We start from the raw sequence: 24,718 nt of genomic DNA on the forward strand, positions 1-24,718 counted from the left end.
TTCTATCTCAACGGTTAGCAATACACGTGAGGAAATGAATTACGCCTGATGCCTGAATGTGAACTTGAGCTAACAACATAACGGGTTTCTAGCAGTTGGCAGATGCAGCATGATAATTTACTCAAAAATCTGTTCTCAGAAAGGAAAACTGTTGAGTGGGTCAAGACTCACAATGTATGAGATTCAGAGTAATGGGAATTATGAATCAAAACAGAAGAAAGAAAGTTAAGAGTTTTAAGGCGAGTCTGTTGTTGCTTTAATCTGTGTAGTCTGGGGTGAATGTTCTTGTGAAAACATTAAGGTCAGAGATTTACATTTTACCATTTACTGTGTCTGCCACCTCAAGTACTTTATATAATCTTCTACCTCTACTTGCAGAGTACCAGGAAAGAAGTGCAGTGCATTCATATGAAATAAAGGAATAATTTTTCTGATAGGTTAAGGGAATTAAATTCAGAGAGAAGGCAGCATGGCAGACCCAATGTAGATCTTCAAAAATTTCAAAGGGCTTGCCAAGTTAAATTGTGAATTTTGAGGAATGCAAGGAAGGAAAAAAAATCAGCACTTTTTTGTGCAAACGGTTATGTAAGTCTTGTACAGTCTGCTGAGTCAGGGAGATGAAGTGGAGAACCTGATAACCTTTAAAGAGTATCTGGATGGGATATTGGACTATTTCTGCTAGTAGCCTAATGAGCTTGTTTGTAAAACTCTTTATGTCCTCATGTTCATTAACTGATTTAAAGATAAGCTGACATTTATTTATACCTAGAACTCCAGACAGTTAACAACATGTGATAGATACATTTCAGTGGCCTTGATCTAATCATCTGTAACATACCGTAACTGAACTCTGCACCTCCAACTCAATTCATTGGCATTGAAAAAGGTCAGTCAGTGCGTTTACATGAGTTTTAATAGCTTTAATAGTTGTTCACAGAAATCTGGTTTCAAAAATACCATACATACCTTTATTCTGGTTAGACAAACTGGGATATTGGTCTCTGAGAAACAACGTTAACACACATAGATTTCTCCTTGAGTGACACAGTTATGTGACCATGAAAACTCTTAATTGGGTTGCAGTTAAGGATTTCATGGTCTGAGTATGTCCATTGCACTCTGGAAATGTGTTTGATTTGCACACGCTTGCAGTAGCCAATGATGGAAAATGGTGGAAGCATCCACAAAGATAAATTCCCTGAGGCAAATGCTTGGGTGGTAGCGTTATTCCTTCTCTTGGCTGAGATAATCATTTTCAGTAATCACAAAATTCATGTTGTTGAGCTGAATCCACAGAGCTAAGCTCAACAGCACAATTTCTGGAGACACAGGCTCCATGCTCTGTTGCCTGATTCACGTTAGCAGCCATTGATCATGTTTAATATTTTATCAGATGCATTTTTATAACATTGGAGTGTCTTGCTAAAGCAGAACTCCATAAGTGGACTGGCAAATGTAAACAGGGTTTTTAAGCAACCGAGGTGTCTGCCTTAACCTTAACCAGGTTACTCACCTTATCCCAGTTTTGTGTGTGCATGTAAACTTCCTCAGCAGCGGCGGCTTTTATCGTGTTAAACATGTCTGTTTAAATACTTGCAGCATAATGTGACTGTGGTGCCCACCATCCATTCATTTCCTGGAACTGTTTATTTCTATTCTGTCAAGGGCTAATGCTAAATTTATTTAATTAAATAAGATATTCATTTAAGAGCAGAATCTTAAATTAAAAAAAAAAACAAACTTACAGCCACCACACACCACACGAGGGTTACCTGCTCCTAGAGTGGGGTGTCAAACTCAGGTCCTAGATGGCTACCGTGGCTGAAGATTTACTTCTTCATCTTCTCTCTTAATTAGTAACAAATTATTGCTACTAACTGAACAGACTTCTTTTACCTTTTGCATCTCATTATTGTTTGGCTGCTGATTAATGAAAAAAGAAGCCATTAAGTGTTCTGACTCTTTAAAAAAAGTCAATTAAAATGAAGGCAAAATATATCTGTTTATATATCAGCAGTGATTGCTCAGTAATTACGAATGCGGATGGAAAAAAACCTTGCAGTAACTGTGGTCCTCCAGGATCTGAATCTGACATCCCTAAGTTAGAGCTAACCTTACTGCTTTTATTTAGCATTGTTTGTAAAATAGCACCATGTGGGCACTGGAGTTAATGCTACTTTCTGGCATTTACTTGTACGTAGGTTTATTTCCTAGTCTGATTGGGGTAGAACTGGTAAAAACAGTAGCACCTTTCTATAGTAAACACCAGTCCGAAGCTCTCTAGTACATAGTGAAACTGTTTACATCTATTTTTTCTTTATAGTTACAGCACAGTCAAGGTAGTAGATTTACTTAGGGGCACACAGTGGATGAATTAAACTGGCAACTGTGGTCTAAACTTCAGTTCTTTAATCATTACTCCACACTGCCTTGATTGGTATGTTTTTCCTTTCACATCTTAGGTTCATGTTGTGTCACGTAACTTTTGCAGCGATTTTATTGTGATTACCTATATTTACAAAATCTTAGCAGGCTTGTGGAAGTTGGAGGTGCTCCTTTGTGAAGCCACTCGTGTATTGTGACATGCCCATTGACTCATTGCTGTAAGTCTGCAACTTGCTCTGTTTTGTTTTTAGTGGTAATGGTGGGGTCTCTGTGTGCATGAGAGCTGACAACTACTGGATGCTCATCTGGAAGTACAATGCATATAATATAATGTTAAGGAATGAGGAGCGCAGATCCTTTGGACCTCACAAACAGAAGAAAAGATAGTCTGTCTATTTACATACCGGAGATTTCTTTTTATTTCGAACATATAACATAAATTTTGTTATTTTCTGCTTATCCTCTATGTTTTTTGTTATTTACCACAACATAATGAAAAAAGAAAAAAGGCTGAGAGCCTTCAGAGCCTTCATGCAGCACCAGCTTTATCAGGCAGCATGTTATTACAATAAGGGGTGAACACGGCTTCACTGGAAGGTCAGCACTCAGTCACTAAATGTTATATGAATTTTCATTTGTTCAATTGACATGGTCAAGCAACAAGGTCAGCAGCTTCAGTCAGCAAGGATGACATACCCAACAACTAGAAGTCGCGAAATGTTACATCAGCTTTAACTGGAAATTCCAATTTGTTCTGATTCATGTTGGTGTGGGTGTGTGTGAGTAATAATACCCTATGATGGACTGATTGTTTATCCAGACATATTCCTGGGATTGTGCCTGATATGGCTGGCAAGGCTCCTACATCCCATGAAGCTGTAATAGAGAAAGTTCAGAAATGTAAATTAACATTTAAGACATTAGCCAAGCTGACACACAGCACTCCTCATATTTACTCAACACATTTTGTTGCAAAATTATTTTCAGCCTATTAATATGTATATTCCTTCCACATCACATTCAGTTAACAGCTGCTGTATCACTGAAAAGTCCAGCTGTCAGTGGCCATCACTGATCACAAAGTAATGCAGTTATTGCATTATGTTTCAAATGTATGATTCTCAAAACACCTCAAGCATCTGAATCCCTGGATAATATTTGTAATTTTTCCGACTTCCTCTAGACTCAGGAGGTTGCTAGGACACCTATGCCACATTACACAAAATCTGTGACTGCAGTGGTGAACACTGAAAAAAAAAATCAATTACTGTTACACCCTGTGTGTTATCTACGCAAAAAGTCAAGAGCAAGCACTTGTGGACCGTGCATTTGCTTGAATTAAGGATCTTTCCCTGTTTCTTTTTAGACAGGAATTTTCCTCAGCAGAAAGATATATTGCATGTCATGCAGATTAAACTTGCATTTGAGTGACAGAGTCAGCTGCTCTCTGGTGATGACATCTTCCATGGCAGGTGCATTCACTCAGAAGAGATATCTGGTAACATACCAGCAAGTCCTTTCTGCAAATAATTAAGCAATGTAACTAGGCCGGGTCAGAAACTCTGGTGACTTACTAAATCAGGAATGGAGTAATATAAGTAGTAATAAATAATCAATGAGTAATTAAATAATGAATGAATTAACCTATTTTATAGGACTATCTTCTTACCTGTAGTTCTAACATGATATAAAGAGTTTTCATTAAAAACAGTAACTATGTTAATTACAGTGCATTAAGTCTGTATTTCATGTAGTGCCTGTCAAAGTGAGTGTCACCTCACTACTTCACACTGTTTATGTAATCATTCTGATTGTATAAAGCTATACTTGTAGCCGCCTCTCAGGTGGTAGCACCCCAACTGGAAGGAGACAGCACAATGGACAGACTATTATTTCAGGACCTTTACAAGTGAGACATGGATTGTGAAACATGCCATGCTGCAGTGTTTTGATTAAACTTGTCACTGCTCCTTGTGTGATACCTTAGCCCTTTGGCAATGCGAGTACAGCTGGTAATGCTTGGACAATGCCTCTCTGGCAAGGGCTAAAGCTTTGTTCAGGTCTTATGTTGTGTCATGCATGTGTGCCAGAGGAATGCCTTCTGGCCGATGTGTTGCCACACTGGGATGAGATGGAGTGCTGTCGCTAACAGTCTTGTCTTGTTTTTACCTCACAGACTCAAGAAACTTCCTCTTGATGGCAACAGAGCCAAAGAAGCCCCATCCTTCATAAAACGGAGACGCTCATGGGAGACAGCTTCTTCTTTGGATAAGTCCTTGCTGAAGAGAGAGGCTGTGAGAATACCATATGATTGATTTAAACGGCAACTAGCCTATAATTATAGTGCCACTAAGTGCGTGTTTCACTTGAAGCTTTTCTTTTTGTTAGAATTAAATGAGGTTTTGCCCATTTGGCACCTCAATTATTCTTGGATTCTGCTTCATCATTTGCCCGGCTACACTTGTTACTCAGTTTAGAGTGTTTTCCTTCAGGCTGCTTACCCATTTATATTTTTAAGTCTTATTATGCTTCATGACTTTGATTTTTAAATTTTGTTTTGGTCCTGATTGTACCTCATTGTTGCTGACCAAGGGGCGGCACGGTGGTGCAGTGGTAACACTGCTGCCTCGCAGTAGGGAGACCTGGGTTTGCTTCCCGGGTCCTCCCTGCGTGGAGTTTGCATGTTCTCCCTGTGTCTGCATGGGTTTCCTCCGGGCGCTCCAGTTTCCTCCCATAGTCCAAAGACATGCAGGTTAGGTGCATTTGCAATCCTAAATTGTCCCTAGTGTGTGTGCTTTGTGTGTGTCCTATGGTGGGCTGGCACCCTGCCCTGTGCCCTGTGCTGGCTGGGATTGGCTCCAGCAGACCCCCGTGACCCTGTGTTAGGATATAGCGGGTTGGATAATGGATGGATGGATGGATGTTCCTGACCATGACATGCCTAATTACATAATAAGAGTTGTGTTCTGCTGGAGTATGGCAGCTATAAGTTTGTAACTTTAGTGTTTTATGTGATTAAAATTATTGTAACAGATATGAAGTGATATGAAGTGCTGCTGCCTAATAGTTTAAGTAGACTGTGTTTCATTCACTGTCTGTGTGGAGTGTACATGTTCTCTTTGTGTCTGTGTGGACATTTCTTCACCTCCCCCTGTTTTCTTCCCAAACAAGAATGTGCCATGTTGTGTGAAGATTTAAGGCTGGCACTGTGTATTCTGTGATTGAGTGGCAGTCCTTCCAGGGTTACTGCTGGCCTATAATTGGATTAAGATTTTAGATGAATGTGATTTTAAAAAAAAAACATCATTTAGATGTGTCCAAAATTATGATATGAATGAGAATAATGTAATAATGAAGATGTAGTAAAGTTTTCTGTTCCATGACAAGTTCTACCATTTAAGGTGTTTACAAGTGTAATTGTGAATCTAAAGTTTTAAATTAAGCTTTGACAGGAATTAGCAAAAATATAAACATTTAAAATTATTTTACTGTAATTAGAACTAGATAATTCCATACAGTCTTAACTTTATTTGGATCAATTAAAATATCTTCTTGAGAAATGTTGCATCCTAAAAATATTATAGTGTTTACTTGGACTTCACGTTTATCAAACAACAAATTTTAATATAACATTCTTAAACCTGACTAATACAATTAAGTGTCATGATGGGACAGAGTTTATACAGACAGCATATGGTGCGAGGCTGAAAACTGACATGGAGAGGGTGGCAGACCAGTGCTGGGCCCACTCGCATGCACACCCACACAGAGGGCCAATTTGGAATTGCCTATTAACCTGATCCATCTCAGACAATACATTTTGGACTAGAATTTAAGGATCACATATAGTGTGCACTCAGCACGTAATCATCTCAAGATGATTTTACTGTAGTGTTTATTTTCAGTAACAAGAATATTTACTGGGTTTAGTATTGTGGCAGTGCGCGTCTAAGTACCACTGCAGTGGGCATGTTGAAGTTGGTAACAAAGTGGCATAGTAACTTATACCACCTCATGACCAGGTCTGACCAACAACATATGGTGGTGGATACTGCAGTGATTATCCTGATATATCATACAGGCCATTACATACATGAGAAGGCAGAGTAATGAATCCATCATATATAGCACAATGTTATTGAAAAGAATATGCAATGCATGTAATATTTAATATTGATCGATTCAAATTGTCCTGCTGAGTAGACAGAAAAAAACAGAATTGTCTTGTGCATTTAACTGTAATCTATGCTTCAATATTGGCAATGAAGTTAGTGAAGTGCACCTTGAAAGATGATGCTAGTTTGTCCTAAGCTTCATTCCTTCAAAGAACTGTGGAAGCAGAGTATCTTTGTAAATGTGTCCCCCATGTCTGATATTACATTTTCCAGAATGTGCTTTGTTTAGAGCTTGTACTCTAGCGTATGTAGTTCACAATGCAAATAGGCATTCTTTGCAAATGTTGTTCAGCATCTGACAAGGTAAAATATACTTTTAGGTGATCCTTGAATTATTAACATTATTAGAATAAGCTGTGTGCATAATAGATGACAAATATCAAAATTATCAAAAACTTGATAAGGTAGTTATTTCTGTGGAAATATGGAAAAAAACAGTAAAATATTGGATGTAAAGATGCTTAAGAGGTGATTCTAGTAACATGTAACTACAGTAACAATCCAAATTCTCACTAATGTATTACTTTCCATATATTTAGCTTTGTTTGCTCTAATTTCACCCTTACTGAGGATAGTATTTGCTAACAAAGGTACATCATTTAATGAAGCAACAATATGCAATTTAGATTCTAGATCTACTGGAATCTGGGTGCTACTCAGCATAAACAGTAAACATACTAATACACTATTAGCAGTATCGTGCTTCAATATTTTCCATATAATGTTAAACAGTGAATGATACTAATATAACAATTTCAATGTATTTTCATAAACCCAGAAGTGAATAATATTTACAATAATCTTGCCGTCTATCTTCAATGGCATTCCTTTTCACATGATTTAACATAATGTTTCCAAGAATGTGTGATGAGGATGGAAGATGTAATATATTGTTTTACATATACTTCATGAGGCTGATAAATTATTCTTTTTTTGTCCTGCGCACTACCCTTTTAAATGTGCGGGAATGCTGAGGGGCATGCTGTTAGTTACCAGTGTGCCACTGCTAATGAGCAGTCAGATGCCCAGTGGACCAAGAGAACGATAAACACCAGACCACTGCAGGGCTAGCTGCGATTAGTTACATTTAGTCCTGATCTCCTTCCTATGTTGACTGCAACAGCACTTAGGCCTGGGGATCATGCCCTGCAAGTACCGTATTACTTAGTCCAGCCCTGATGTGGTGCTAGTAGGGTACTATTCTCAGGTACACTGCAATTGACCCTTTTTGTCTTGAATAACCAAGACTGTCATTACTGCACAGTACATGAACACCAACACATCTAACAAATTCTGAATGACAATATTCTCAAACTATTCTCAAACTGCCCTGTTTCCCGAAAACAAGCCAACACACCAAGTCCATGTGCTCATTCAGTTACTATGTTAAAGGTGGTCTTTCATTTATGTCCAACCAAACTACACAGTGAGCACTACTTACATTGATCTTTGCAAAAACTGTAGATTATCTTACATCCTTTAAATTAGTGGAGATACTACATCAAAATCCAATTACACTTGTGAGACACGCACCTCAGGGTATGAAGGGAGTGTGGAAGATCATTTTGAAAGGTCTACTGTAGTTTTCCAGTGTTTTTCCTTGTCGATGTGAATGGTAGCCCACCATTTATGACGCAGGTGGCAGACCACTGCGGCTAGATGCACTCACACGTCAGTGAAATACTAGATGAAAGCTCCGTGTCCTCAGAAAACCTGATTGCATAGAAGGGGGACCTGCAAATTTTCCGTTTACTCCAGGGCTTTTTAGGCCCCAACGATCCTTTTGATATTAGAAGTCCAGGTGGATGGGTAAAAAAGCCCAACAGTCTTCACATTCAAATCTGCTTCTTTATTTAATTAATGTGCCGCAAGATCTCCAGTGTTAAACCCATTAATCTAGCAATGGCGACTTTGCTGTGCTTGCCAATTCCAGACAGTAAATGTATGAAACCCTACATGGCGCCCCTCTTACTCCCCGCAGCCTGCAAACTGCTGTGGACCAGGCAGTTCTTCCTGAACGACGGGGTCAAGGACTCCCCCCGGATAGCCGGCCGCATTGAGGAGCTTTTCTTCAGTCACATTCAGCGGAAGACAAGGCGCCACTGGACGATCTTCACGGAGGAGCAGCTGCAGGCGCTCGAGGAGCTCTTTCACCAGAATCAGTACCCTCATGACGATCCGGGAGCAACTCATCATTCACACGCACCTGCAGGAGGAGCGAGTTGAGGTATGGTTCAAAAACTGAAGAGCGAAATGGTGATGGCAAAAGCGAGAGTGCTTGGCACAGGAACACCAAGAACAATGGAAAATGCTGGAAAACAAGTCATTCATATGAACACATCTACGCTGTCCAGTCCTTGTAAAGTTTTATTTATTATAGCAAGGCAAATAAAGCTACTTGGAATAGCGGAGATAGCTCCGAAATAGCAGAGATAATAGTAAATTGACAATAATATTTAAGTGTGATTTTAGTGACAGACCTAAAATCAACATAAGTATTTTTTGAGTCCTAATCTGACTGTAGATGACTTTAGGTACCTCATCACATTATAGTTTCTGACCAGAGTGTGGTATATGTAACAGATTGGCTACAACAGGCCAGACCATATACTTTATATAGCTACAATCCGCTGCTCATCCTTGAGAATAACCAGGAGCTCCTAAACAAGAGGAAAAAAATAAGGAGAGAGAGAATCCCTGAGCCTTCTACCAGTGGTACATGCCAGGAACTCTTCTCTTCATATTTTTCCTGGGAGCCCAAAATCACTTCAACTGGCTCCTCCCACAGCAACATTGGTACTCGGGGATTGTCAAGATGCACTCCTTGCCACACCACCGGCTGTGACTCACCCTGACATTACAGAGGAATTTCTGCCTCTTATTGCTCTAATGCTCTTATTGTATTGCCTCTGTGACCATAATTATGATAAGGATATACTGTAAACAGTGAGAGCCGAATTTAGACATGGTACGTCAGTAAGCTATGGGAAGCTGTGAATACCATGTTTTGCAAATGTTAAAAGAGAGTAAGGCTGTTCAACAACTGAAGTTGCAAGAATGCTTCCATGTTGCACAATGAATCTATGTGGGAAGGTGGGTATGGCAAGGGTTGCTTTCATTAGAACTTGATAAATATGCAAGTAAAACTGTATCAAAATGAAAAGAGAGACCCTTCAGACAGTGAGGCCCTAAACCATATTTTCTTTTTTTTTGCCAAAGTTTGTCCCATTAAACTAAGAGGTGTGTCTAAGTACTAAGATCTTGCTTCACCATCACATCTAGCATGATGACTGCAGTGAAAAAAAATCTCACCATCCGATCTGCCTTCACTTTGGAACAGGGCCCTGAGGTATTTAAACTGGTCTAATTTTATCAAACATTCCCACAAGTTTTAACAAATTCATACAAAGCCTTGTTTGCTTGTTCTGAAAGAGAGTAAAGTTGCCTCATGGACAAAGCAGAGCTATCGGGTATGTGTAATGCAGGCGTATTAAATTGACATTTTTTTCATTCCTGTATATATTCTCGATTTCTCCAGAAAATGTGAGGTAGTGGCTAAGTTATTGGCCTCTAAACCATAATGTTTCTGTGTGTCCCTAAGCAAGTCACTTAACATTTGAATGTAGATCAAAAAATTAATCATCTTTTTATTTATTTGTGTGTTTATACTTGTAAAGTATCTTGGATTAGAATACATTGAGAAACGTACAATGTAAAATAAACATTTCCTGCCATAATAAGTAGGCTCCTGCTATGTAGAAGATCAATGGGGTGTAAGAGTCAGATATTTATTTTTTTTGGACACAAGTCACTAAAACAAATTTTTTTCAACTTTATTTTGGTGGTGTGTTTTTAAAAATTGGAAGCCTAGAACAATAAAATGCTTTAGAGACTTAATTAAAAAAGGCATTGATTGTCCATGCAAATTCATCATTTTTAGATTCAGTAACTTAGTAATCTGTTTAATTACATCAAATGACTTGACGTTTTGTTAATGCCTTAAACTCTAATTGGTGTTTTATAACTTTTTAATTGGAGATCCAGGCTCCCAGTTAATGTTAAATCAATACAATCTTCAGGTGCTCTAGACCTGATTAAGGTATTTCCTTCAAATTTATTTCTTTCCCATGATAATGCTGTTAGCGCTAATAATTGATTAAAATCCATCCATCCATCCATTTTCCATCCCGCTGAATCCGAACACAGGGTCACGGGGGTCTGCTGGAGCCAATCCCAGCCAACACAGGGCACAAGGCAGGGAACCAATCCCGGGCAGGGTGCCAACCCACCGCAGGACACACACAAACACACCCACACACCAAGCACACACTAGGGCCAATTTAGAATCGCCAATCCACCTAACCTGCATGTCTTTGGACTGTGGGAGGAAACCGGAGCGCCCGGAGGAAACCCACGCAGACACGGGGAGAACATGCAAACTCCACGCAGGGAGGACCCGGGAAGCGAACCCAGGTCCTCAGGTCTCCCAACTGCGAGGCAGCAGCGCTACCCACTGCGCCACCGTGCCGCCCATTGATTAAAATGCTCAAGTAATTAATTTTTCTGCTTGCTTAATTCACATGTGTAACAGTTTCACTACACTTTACATGACTCTCAAAGATGCATACTGTAACTATAATAAAAAATACAAACACACTTAGACTTTATGCAATAGTAATATATGTGCCAGCACCAGACAAGCATTAACGTATCTCCACTCCTGACAAAAGATGGCATATAGCTGCCTTAAAATAGGCAGATAGCAAAACATGCGCACATCTGCAACATTCCTCATGTTGCTCTTGTATGCTGCTATCTATCTGGAGACACGTGCAGATCATCCATCAATCAATACAGAGCTGCAGTTCACAACAAGCCAGCTATGTCTGTTTCTCAACTCAGGAATCACTCTCTCTGTATTCTCTCCACGGTTCGAAGTTACATTTTAAATACAATTTTTATATTCTTATAAATGCTGCATTATGCATGTTAAATGTCTACCTTAATTTTGGGTACATCAAACACTATCTTATATGAAAGCAAATTGGCTGCTCCAGTAGGAGAGGTTGACATCACCATTCCACATATTTAAAACCCAGGGTAAATGTCATAAATTATTATAACTTATTTAGAGGGAAGATATTGTGCAAAATGCCTCTCCGGAGTTAAGGATTTTCTTGAATTAATCCCAGTTCTCTTACATTATCTTACCCACTTAAAACAATTCAGGGTGTCATAAGCAATACAAGTAAGGCAGGAAGCACAATTGCTCAGCTCATGTAAGGACAGAGTCATATACTGGAGACATTTGGGAACTGCAGTCAACATGACTGCATGGGCTGAATTAAGAAAAGTACAGTCTGCAGAAGAAACCCAGGTGAGCAAGCCAGTAATATGTAAATGTCATATTTATTTATTTATTAACTTTTGAAAAATGCTTAATAGGCAGGTAGCCTCTTAAAAGTTAACCATAACTGCTTAACGTCATTCCCCATTTTTTAAGCAGTTGTGTGTTGGGCTTTTTTCAACCCTTTTTTTCTGTCATTATGGTTGGATCATCAGTTTTTACTAAATGTATGTGTATTTCATTTCTGGTTATATTCAAAACTGTATGCTATAAATTGAAATCATAATAAGTGTCTTTGGGCCCTTTAACAAATTCCAAAATGTGTTTTCAGTTAGCAGTGTTGATAAATGAACTAACCAGAATTTATTTATTATATACTGAAGGACATGTAAACTATTACTAAAGAGGAGGTAATGATTTGTTTTTTATGATGTGTTTCCTTTTATTATCATTCTTATCTACTAGCACTACTGACACATTTTGGCACAACTCTGATCCTGAAGAGCCACAATAGCTGCAGGTTGTTGTTCCAACCACTTCTTTAATTAGTGACCTACTAATTGACTTCTTTTATCTTAATTATAATTGCCTTGATTTTTAAGTACCCGTAATTGTTCCCTTTTTCCTTAATTAGCAGTAAAATAAAAATGATATACAAAGTGAACCTGTGCATGACCTCCTAACCTGTGTCCATCACAGAATCTCCCTGATCTGCTCAGGTCACTCAAACATTTTGATGGTATTCTTAGCAAAAAAGAAAATCAACAGTTTTGGAAAAGTCTACTGTGGTAGAATGAGAGCTACAACAAGCCATGGAATTAAATAACAACAAGAATTGGCTTCTAGTTGAGAAACTGGTTGGAGTGAAGTTAGTTGGAATTTGAGGGTCTGGGTCATCTGTTGGCTCACTTCGCATCTTATTTTTTGTTTATGGAAAAAAGGAGAAATTCAGAAGGCAGAGTCTTAAAAAAACAAGGCAATTGAAATAATAATAGAAAAATAAATGACAGCAGTAATTGGTCACTGATGAGGAACGTAGCAGAAAGGAAAACCTGCTGCCACTGATGTAAACAATGAAGGGTGGCATGGGTGGATAGCACCATCATCTCCCAGACTCAGTATTCTGTGTTTAATAATAATAATAATAATAATAATAATAATAATAATAATTGCGGTGGGTTGGCGCCCTGCCTGGGATTGGTTCCCTGCCTTGTGCCCTGTGTTGGCTGGGATTGGCTCCAGCGGACCCCCGTGACCCTGTTTGGATTCAGCGGGTTGGACAATGGATGGATGGATAATAATAATAATAATAATACATTTTATTTATACAAGGTGCCTTTCAGAGAACTCAAGGACACCGAACAAACAATAAATAAATAAATAAAAGACACAATTATAAACAACTTAAAACATCAGAAAATCTAAAAATTAAAAACAAACAAAACCACTAATCATAAAGAAAAGGAAAAAGCCATTTTAAACAGATGTGTTTTAAGTTTACATTTGAAGAATGAATATACTTTGATGTTTCTGAGCTCGGTAGGTAATGAATTCCAGAGCTTGGGAGCAGAACGGCTGAATGCTCTACTCCCCATGGTGGTTAGACGGGCGAGAGGGACGGTCAGATGGGTGGAGGAAGAGGATCTAAGGTTACAGAATGGCAACATGAAGAAGGTCAGACAGATATGGAGGGGCGAGGTTATGAATGGCCTTAAATGTTAATAGCAGAATCTTAAAATCAGTTCGAAACTTAATCGGGAGCCAATGAAGCTGCTGCAAGGCTGGAGTAATATGGTGAATAGATGGGGTTCGAGTAATGATGCGTGCTGCAGAATTCTGGACTAACTGAAGCTTATGAAGAGATTTATTAGGGAGACCAAAGAGGAGTGAATTGCAGTAGTCCAGCCGAGAAGTGACAAGACTATGAACAAGAATGGAAGTGGTATGAGGAGTGACGGAGGGGTGAATGCGATTAATATTACGTAGGTATTACGTAGTAAGCAGGCTGAGTGATGTTATTAATGTGAGATTGGAAAGATAGAGTACTGTCGAGGATGACACCCAGACTCTTGACCTGAGATGATGGGGAAACAACAGAGTTATTAATAATAAGAGAAAGATTATTGGTTTTGGATAATGATGATTTTGAACCAATGAGGAGAACCTCAGTTTTGTCACTGTTTAATTTAAGAAAATTCAAAGAAAACCAGGATTTACTGTAATTTCAGCAATGCAGTCAATAAGCGAAAGTGGTTGAAAAGAGAAGGTGGGTTTACTATCAAGGTAGAGCTGGGTGTCATCAGCATAACAGTGAAAATGAATGTTATATTTACGAAAAATATTGCCAAGGGGAAGAAGGTAAATAATTAAAAGAAGAGGCCCCAGGACAGAGCCCTGGGGCACACCTGAAGTAACGGTGGTTGGTTGGGATGTGAAGGTTTTAAGCTGTATGAACTGAGTGCGGCCTGAGAGGTAGGACCTAAACCAATCAAGTGGAGTGTGGGTAATGCCAATCGAAGATAATCTATTAAGGAGAGTGGTATGACAAATAGTATCAAAGGCCGCACTCAGATCAAGGAGGATGAGAATGGTAATTAGACCGGAGTCAGCAGCCATAAGGAGGTCATTGGTAATTTTAACAAGTGCCGTTTCTGTACTATGAAGAGGGCGAACACCAGACTGGAACTTTTCACATAGATTATTATGAGATAAGTGGGTGTGAAGTTGGATAGCTACTATTTTTTCAAGAATTTTGGAGATAAAGGGCAAGTTAGAAATAGGGCGAAAATGATTGAAGTTAGTAGGATCAGCACCTGGTTTTTTCGGTATTGTGGTTATAGCAGCAGTTTTAAAAGATGAGGGAATAATACCAGTAGTAAGAGAAGAGTGAATGATGGCAGAAATGAGAGGGACTAAAGAGGGGAGGCAGGCTTTAACCAGAACTGTAGGCAGGGGGTCCAGTTGACAAGTAGATAACTTAGATTTGCAGATGAGATCTGAGATTTCAGTGGAAGTGGGAAGCTGGAAAGAAGAAAAAGAGTGAAGAGGCGAGTGTAGTTCAGAAGGAATACAGAGAGGATCTGGACCAAGGTGCTGATGTATCCTTTGGATTTTCTCATTGAAAAAGGACATAAGAGAATTACAGAAAGCAGTTGAGTAAAGGTGAGATGGTAAAGAGTCTGGAGGTTGTGTAACATTATTAAGTAAAGAAAACAAAGACTTGGTGTTACCTGTATTACAAGTAATTAACTGAGTGTAATAATTAGATTTGGTTTGGGCTATACAATCCAAATCCAAATCAAATATTTACATCCTGATTGTTGACAGCGTGGTCTTTAAATGATGCCCTTGTGTCTGCATGGGTTATTCTTGTTTCCCTCCCTTCATCCTAAAAGATGAGTTGGAGTGGTTGGTGGGTGATTTCACATTGGTCCAGCATGACCTTCAGAGTGGTTGTGTGCGTGAGTGGGCCCTGTAGTTGGTTGGTGTCTTGTTTAGCACTGTCCCCTGCCTTGCGCCCAGCATTGCCAGGATAGGTTGTGGCTAACCCCTGAATTGGTGGGCTTTGGAATGTTCTGTTATTTTATAAACCATAACAGCTTGTAGTGTTATGTATAATTTTGAACAGATGCAATGCAAAATATAAACACATTTGCCAAACCCAGTATAAGCAAGAAGTATTTAGATTTTCTCAAACATTCAGGCTATACAGTGGAACCTTTATGTCTTTAACCTTCTTTCCTTTTCAGCGTGAAAATAACCTTTAATCTTTTTTTTTCCTTTGCAGGATATAAATCATATGTCCCTCAACAAGCAACTATTTCAGTCTTGCTTGTGGCTTCCTATTTTTTCTGTTGTATTGTATGCAAATACAGTACTTGTATATAATTAAGTAATTTTGGTTTATTTCTATTGTAATTACATCTTTAGCAGTGATTAGTGTTTCTGGACTCCCAACTTTTTTTCGTTTTCACTTTCTCCCCATATGTACATGGATATCTTAAAGATGTCTGCTAGTTCGACGACTTTAACTCAGCTTGTTTGAAGTGAACGTTACACACTTGGGGTCTGTCTGGTGTATACTTTATTGCTGAAATAGGCCATGGACTCATCAACACTATATTGGAATAAGTGAGCTTAGAAAATGAATAAATACATTGCTTTTTTAGGTCTCATGGGTGATACCTTAGCCTGGGACCAAAGGGGTTAGCTTACCCCAAGGACACACGCCAAGGCTGGAGGTTTGGTTTTGATGTTTCCTTCTGCCATTATAGTATCTTTTATGCATGTTCTACTTTCATATTTTTCTATTTGTATGTATTTTTTGACAGCTGATTGAGACTTGTTGATTGATAGTGTGTGCAGCAGCACTTTGAGTTATGTAGTAATAAAAATTGCAGTATAGGAAAAAATACATATTATGTCTTCTTGAAGCTTTAACACACCTGTCATAAGTATAGGCTGCATTTTGGAAAACAGAGCTCTGTTGCTCTCTTTTCATTGCTGTATACTATATGTCACAGAAGCACTTAGGATAATAAACAAAATAGCCAGAATACCAAACATACAAGAGAAAGGTATTTGTTAAATTAATATAAAGAAGCCCTGACAATAGGAAATGCACAACAAAAGATCTAATTTCTACATATCTATCCTGCTTATGTCTTATTGAACACATTTTTAGTCTTTGCTAGTTTGGAATACTGATAGTCTCATGTAACCTAGAATCCAATGGAATTTTAATTATTTATTAGAATCAATCTTTCTTTTTATTTACTGAGCAATACTCTTCTTAAGAAATAAAGTAGTTCAACAAAAGTGCTGCTTAACTCCTGCTGTGATCTTTCAAGATATAGTCCAAACAAATAATGACGGCATAAATAACCATTATTTCTGTAGAAAGCAATGCCTAGGCAGGTTTAATAAACTGGCCTCATTTTTACATCTACTCAGTTGATTTAACTACCCATTAAACCACTGACTTAGGTGCTGTTTGTTATTTTGAAAAACATCCACTTTAACATATCAATGTAATTGCTTGACATATTAAAATAATCCGTTAAAACGCTTGTAGTGTGTAGTCATGTAAAAACGTAACAGCTGTTCTCTTGTACAGCCTGAAAATATAAAAGTGAACTTAGAATAATTATAATGAAACATATCATGTGACTGGTGTAGCGTGTAGGAGCAGATGGCGAGGCTGTACCACAATTAAAATAGAACTGCATGCTGAGAAGTGAGCTGTGCCTTCAGTGGACACATAGACATGCAGTTTGTGGAATGCCTGAATTTCTTTAGCAATCATCTAGGATTAATATCAATTCTTTGAAATCTTTTTATTTATTACATTATTCATTTATAAATTTAATTACATATTTAATTATATTTCTTTATTTATTAAAAGTTAGCTGCGGATGTGCTATTGCTAGGCACAACATAATCCAACATTCACTATCATCATCAGTTAAACATGGCTGGTCGCGATAGATTTGTAGAAAGTGAAGAAACTAGAATAATGTCAGTCTTCAATAGCCACTAATTCTGGCACAAATCTAAATCAGTGTTGGTTACTGAATTACAGGCCATGCTGCTGGGATAAGTTCTGGCTCTTTACAATCTGAAAACTGTTGTAAGCAAAACATAGAGCCATACTACTGTGTAACATGAAGCTATTTTCTGAGATACAATAGGCTGTGATGTTGAGGATGTGCATGGTCATCATTTGATTTCTTTTAGTGCTAAATGAATATTTTAGAATTTACAGAAGCAACCCACATTGCTGCTGTGCGGTGCTCACTTAAGCTCGTTTCTCAGCCATGCTGCACAGTCAGAGTAGAATTATTCCAAGAATACTTTTATGTAATTTGAAGAAAGGGTATTGATTCCACTGTCCTTTTATTTCAAACAGGATTCTAGAGTAACTCCATACTATTAAAACACATTTACTGGGAATTACCTGAATTCTTCCAGGTTGCTATGAATTTCTTTGACTTTTATAAGTGGCTAAGATGCACACTAGTCAAAAGGAAGAGGCAAAAGTCTTACATAGTCAAGATTAAAATGCCTACATTTTGTTTTCTATTTACTAATAGTTCAGATGCTAGGTTAAAATTTTAAATTTTAAAAAATAATTAGAGGCTACAACAAAAATTAATACAAATCTAACAAAAACAATAATAATCCTCAAACTGAAGAAGGCTTCATTAAAACTTTTAAGTACTGATTTCATAAAGACCGTAGAAAGCAGCTCTTACGTAGACTGACAACTCTCCAAGAAATACACTCATTTAGATTAGATAAACTTTATTAACCCCATGGGGAAATTCAAAAGACAAAGTCCTCCAGGAGATGAACCTGGGACAGTCTAATGCCAAGCAGCAGCACTAACGCTGCACCACCATCAGCTTTTTAATTTTTCTGATTGTTGTAGGATGTACCTTTAGAACCTGTGTACTAACAACTTCAGTCTTATAGTAAGGATTAACATTTGTCAAATTCATTTCAGAATGGATTGGTCTAAATCAGCGTGGTTTAGTACCCAACATGTTCAAAGAGACAACTTTAATTATCCTATACTCAGAATAACCTTTTCTGCCATAAGACTGAATGTTTGATTACCTTTCAGAAAAAACACATAAAATACATAATTACCAAACACTGCTACTATTGTGTCTCTCCCACCCACACTCTCTTTACTACTACAACATATAAAAAGATCTGATGAATTTGACTATGAAAGTATACAATAATGTAGGAGATCAGGCCCCTTTACAGTTACCGTTAATCATTAAGTGACCATATGCACTTGTCCACATTTACAAAGTTAAGTGATAATTGGTTGAAAATACCTTGAGTTTAGATAAGTAACATGTATGTGTTCAGAAAGTAGATTTAGAATAAAATTAGACCGGATGGGGATTTCTGGTGTATTGTCCAGGGCCGTCTTAACAGCATTATAGGCCCCCGGGAAAAGCAGTGCAGTGGGGCCCCTACCTACACAACCACTCAGCAAGTCACAACATACATAGATTAGCATGGGGCCCCTATGGTCGTGGAGCCCCAGGGCAACTACCCAGCCTGCCCATGCATTAAGATGACCCTGGTATTATCCATTTTCTGTTTTACAGAAATCATTTTAGGAGTAGATTAAAGCAGTAAAAGCATACCACAGACTATGATGCTGACATATACTATATGCATCCTGTCAAAAGTTGCTTGCACTTTTTCTTTTGCCTAACCTGAGTTAACCACTCCACTCTGTCTCCGGAACTGGGAAAAAAATGGGAAAAGAAAAGATGCACAGCATGTCTAATAGCTTCAGGACTTTTCTGTACACAATAGGTGCAGTTTAAAATAAACCAGGACTAAAGTAGCTCTTGTGGACAAGCTGAAAATATGTTCCTTCAATTTTTTGTTACTGTTAAAAACCATTGACAAGTAATGCTGTAAGAAGCAATCCAAGAAATTTCATGTTAATGTGAAATTCACATAAATATTTACTTAATTATAATGGAATACAAGTTTTTCATACTGCAGCTACTTGGAAACAGGAAGATTCCACTTTATTTCCTATTAAGCAGGTATATTAATGGAACATATTCTTAATATTCACTGTTCGACTCCATTCATACTAGTGTGCTGCTGAGGTGTCACCCACTGCACGGCTGAACTTGGGCCCTAATTTGGGATCCTGAGGTGGTCCGTCGTGTGTTGGGTGTGGCAAAGTGCTGTATCAGTGTCTGCTCCCAACCTCACTCTCTTGAAATTCAGCTGATGTCACACTTGAAATAGGTCATTTACAAAGGGTTTGCATATGGAAAAGCACAGAGGCATACAGTTTTCTGACCATATGCAGTAGCGTACAAATGTATATACTGATGTATGTCATGATAATAGAAAAACTTGAAGAAATGTAACTAAGAATTAAACCATAAATGGAAACTTCCTAAACTAAGCAATTATTTTAATTTTAGTGTGTACTATCAATTTTTGTCTTAATTTTCATGAAAACTGTTTTTTGCTTTGAATCTCATTAAATCCTTTAAAGCCGAAGACGCTTGGACTGTGGAATTTTTTGCATATACTCAACTCCCAAATCTTTCTTTGTGAAACACAGCTACATCAGTATTGAATAACCACTGAAAATAGTCAATATGGATAATATGCAGGATATTTATTAAGTATTTATATTAAGGCGATTTAAGTTATTGCATGTAATACATTTTGGTGGCTTTTATGGTTTTGTCTACAAATTTCCAGGTCTTTAAGGAGTGAAAGCAATGAAAAGCCTCACCTACGACATATGATTCTGCTGGGCTGGCTGTGTCTGCAGTTGCTGCTGCTGCTGCTGTTGTTGTATGAGGAGTTGCTGCTGCTGTCTGCGGCGTGCCGTTCTCAGCTTTTCAAATCGAGCTTCCATCTCTTCAAGTACTTTTGGAGTATATCGTACTACCAACTTGACGCTGTCCTTAGCTGCCTTCAGCAGTTCCACTGCCTTTTCATGGTGTTCTCCTTCAACACTCTATAAGAAACAAAAGCATAATTAGCAAACTGAAATGTCTTTGAAATGTGATGCTACGAAGAAGGAATTCCTTATGCAGCACTGTTTCATTTTTCCAAGTTAGATTTCATAATCTTTCTGTGTAACTCAAGAATACATATACTAGTGATGAATTAAAGTAGTAGGGTTTTCTTTGCAATTTTTTTTCTGAAAATAATACAGTGTTAGTATGATTACAGTATTTGAATGGCCAGCATTTGTGTGACCAAAAGTGGATATAAATATGTGAAGTAGTAAATGTTTTAAAAATACCTCTACTGTGCAGGATTTGGAGAACTGGAGTAAGATGCAGGTCAACCCACTAACAGCTTACATTTCAAATTATGAAATGTGTTACCTTCTATTGCATCAGATATTTTCACTTTCTGCATAGTGACTATGTCTGAGTAACTCAAGACATGTGAGGTTAACTAGCAACTCCAAACTGTCTTTGTATGAGGGAGCGAGGGTTGGTTCCTGTTTTGCGTCGTACACTACTGAGAAATGTTCTTGCTCCCATAACCTTACACTGGATTAAGGAAGTTCATAAATAAAAACCCACTAACAGTTAATATCTTAAATTAACTCTTTCAGGGCAGTTGTTGACTTTTGTCGAAATTCAGGGGTAGAGGACAGGAATCAGCTGTAAATGGCGACAAAACTCACTGTTCTATTTTAGTTTGACTCTCTTTGCTAGAAGGAATGTTAGCTTCAGTGATTTGACCTCAATTCCCTGTGTGTACATGAGTAACAAAGAGATCTGGCGAGAGACCAAAGTGAATGGGCAAAGCAAAATTCTCTGTGGATGATGTTTTGCGTACTATTGTTGAATTGGACCTCTCAGACTCAGACAATTTTGATGCAAGTGATCTGGAGTTCGAGATCGAAAATGAAAGTGAGGTACCAGCATCAGCTGATCGTGTTGTTGAACACATTTGTGTAGCTGATGGGCCTACAGCAACGTTTGCCTGGGAGGACCGCCACTTATGATGACACGAGGTACAAACCGGATTGTGTCGCACTGCAACTGCCACCGCTGACCCCACGCAGCCACTGCTGCCATTAACTGTGAACAGACACCGACATCAACTACAGCATGCACAGCAAGAGACGTTTTATGTTGAGTTACTGTATGTATGAAAAAATTTCAGGAAACTGAGATCTTTGGAAAAAATTTTCAGCCCTGAAAGAGGTAAGCAAAATATATATTATGAATGGACATTGGCAGTGTGATTGTGGGTATGAGATGAATGACCTCTGTGGTGGTCGGGAAATCCAGTCAGGGTTGGCTACTTCTTCCTAGTACTTCCCAAATAGACTCCAGTCCTTCAAGATTTGATAATGGCACTCTTGATGGGCTGCATATTGTTACGGCCATTCAGATCACTCTCTTTAACATTCCTGCTGTTTGTGCACGGGTTTCCTCCAGTTTCCTGCCACACAACAAAGATTGATTCTTGACTGGTGTGGAAGGAGCATGACTGGGGGTTGTATGTTTTAATGTTTAATTTAATTTTTGTAATCATATATGTAAATATTGTATAATTTTAATTAAAATATTGCTATCATATCTTAAGTATAAATACATGTTGACAACCTGAATCTGTATAAAATTCATACAATAATAGATATCCAACTGGAAAACAAACTTTTTGCTGCTCCTACTCATGTAAACAAACCCATGTAAGCATCATTATCACAAGTTTAGAGCTTGAGGGGGATCAGTGGATATTCCAACCTTATCAATAAAATGAGTTAAAGGTGGTTACATGGTGTGACAGGGGACAGAGTGATATTTCATATTGTCACACATACCAGATGCAGTAGTGTACATGTTGCGCTGGAAGGAAATGTACAGGGAAGGAAAACAGAGGACAACTACTGTGATGAACATTTACAGCCCCTGCGGTCCTGGTCCCACCCCTTCCAATATAAATGATGATACAACTGGAAGCCTACTGCCTTTACTGACCCTGCTTTCATAGAGGACTTTACTTGTGAGAAGCAGGCTATTACAGAGGACCATATACTTGGACCATTGGTTCCTTCTTTTGGCTCTGTTTAGCTCCTGAGTGGGGCCAATTTCTGTTGATTAATGAACAGGGGAATATCAACCACCCCAAACTGCTAATACTGTCTCTTGATTCTCTCCCAACTATACTTATGTGACATGTGAATCCCTGTCTTGCACCCCAAAACATGAGATTGAGTCTCAGTAATTTAGTAAAGCCAGCTTTATTCAGCTTGAAACAGGAACAGCATAGTTATTTATTGTAGCGGGATCTACCACTCTCCTATACACAGACACAGCAATAAGGCAGGGTCGTGGCCAGGTTAGTGGCCTAGTAATACTGTTCCCTGCATTTATAATATTCCTTGCATCACTCATTGACGGCAGATGCGCATAGCGCGACCGTGATTGGCTCAGATTTGTTTTTGCGGCGAACCTCTGCAGCTCTGGGAGCCTGCGGTTGACCCGGCAACCGATAAGCTGTCTTCCACAGACGCGGCGATTGCACTTCAGGACGCTCCTCGGAGTGTCGTCTTGTGGGGGGAGTTTAGAAACCTTACAATACATATTATGCTAAAAATAGATTTAAGGAAATTAGGGTGTTACTTTTTCATTTAGAAAGAACAAGTAACTACAACATAATATATATTACATATAATTATAGGGTTGGAGCCTGCATCATACACAAAGCAGGGACCAGCCTTAGACTGTTTGCCAGTTTATCATATGGAAAAGTAAATATGTAATCAGTAAATTAAATCTTAAAATACAGTACAGTAAATCTTATTACAAATAGACAGATACTATATAAATTTCTACAGCAAACTGTAGATGTTTGCTTGAGCTTTTGAGGAATGCTACTCATATGTCAAACACATAGAGAAAATAAGGAAATTACTTTTGCTAAATAACCAATAAAGTAGGGTCTCTAAATTTGTAAATTAACAAATTCAGAAGTAAAACTAAATACTATTATAATGGCATATGAAAAGTGATGTAATCACTGAGTCAAGTTTATGTATGAGTTTTTATATCAATTAGCAATAGCAATAATGAGCTTTGTACAGTATATAAAAGAGTAACATAAAACAGCACAACGAAAGTACACACATAGAAGACAAACATCCAACCATTTTCAAAACCTGTTATATCCTGAGCATGGGCATGGGAAAGCTGGAGCCTATCCCAGCAATCATAGGGTGCAAGGTAGGTACAATCCCAGGCCATGAGCACAATCACACACACACACAATAGGGACAAATTAGCAATGCTACCACTCTGCCAGCATGCTGCCCACGGGGCAAACATAAAAATGTCAAACAGTTGAGTCCAAGTAAGAAAAATTACTACCACAGTAACAAATCACTAGAAGCCGAGAAATGCATCAGAATCACACATACAGTTTTATCACTGTGATATTGAATGTAATGAAGAGGTCATTGTACACTTACCACTCCACACACACTAAGGCTGAATTCAATGGCAACTTATAGTAGGCATACCAAAAAGAAATACAATAGTGCAAAGCAGCAGAGTCTACTTTCTATTAAACAGTATTACCATTCTTACTGGCATGCCTAGCAAAGCAAATAAATGCCATTATATCCAGAAGCATCAGCTAAAGCAATAAGTAAAAATAAATAAATAAATAAATAATAAATGTATTCAACTGGCTGACACATCTGACACTTGTGCTCTGTAATTCATTTGCAAACTACTGGTTTTGTCTTTCTAAAACTGAACGTAGGGCATTCTGCAGGTCTAATTATTCAGCAACAGAACTGCACTTGCTTTCCTCTACTATTTCTGACTTTTTATTTACTTATCTACTGCAGTTTTCAGGCACTTTGACATGAATATTTATTGCTGTTTATGCATTCCTCTTCAACACTAACATAACAGTGTTTTGGTTGTTCAAATATTTGATCCTTGTCTGTTTTTAGACCCGTCTCTTGTAACAAAATCCATTTCCTGGTCATTTGTCTGCACCACCTGCGGTTTCTTCTTCCCTGACCACGACATGTTTATTTCTCTTGCCCTCTTTTATGACATGGCCACCATGATGTCATGGATATGTAACATGTGCATCACATGCTTAGCAGCCACATAGCATCTCAGTAACCAGATACATAAAATGGTGGTCCCCATGAAAACTAGAAACACAAACTGGCAGCACCTCAAGCAAACAAATACATAAAATGGTTGCACACCTTGAAAAATAACTACCAATAATCATTCTGCATCTGTGTTCCCTTAAACTG

General features: G+C 38.2%; 1 protein-coding gene across 2 annotated transcripts in view; it reads right to left on the minus strand.

Annotated features, from left to right (window-relative positions):
* The window catches only part of lin7a (lin-7 homolog A (C. elegans)), a 326,716-nt gene that overhangs the window by 8,730 nt on the left and 293,268 nt on the right, over nt 1–24,718 (minus strand). Inside the window, exon 5 of one of the 2 annotated variants that reach the window (XM_051919749.1) lies at nt 20,205–20,428. In XM_051919749.1, coding sequence (XP_051775709.1) covers nt 20,205–20,428 — 224 coding nt within the window. Of the gene's footprint in view, nt 1–20,200; nt 20,429–24,718 lie in introns of both variants that reach the window. The other variant, XM_028817141.2, reaches the window with a different exon arrangement.

The sequence above is a fragment of the Erpetoichthys calabaricus genome, chromosome 1 (assembly GCF_900747795.2).
Source record: "Erpetoichthys calabaricus chromosome 1, fErpCal1.3, whole genome shotgun sequence".
Lineage (NCBI taxonomy): Eukaryota > Metazoa > Chordata > Cladistia > Polypteriformes > Polypteridae > Erpetoichthys > Erpetoichthys calabaricus.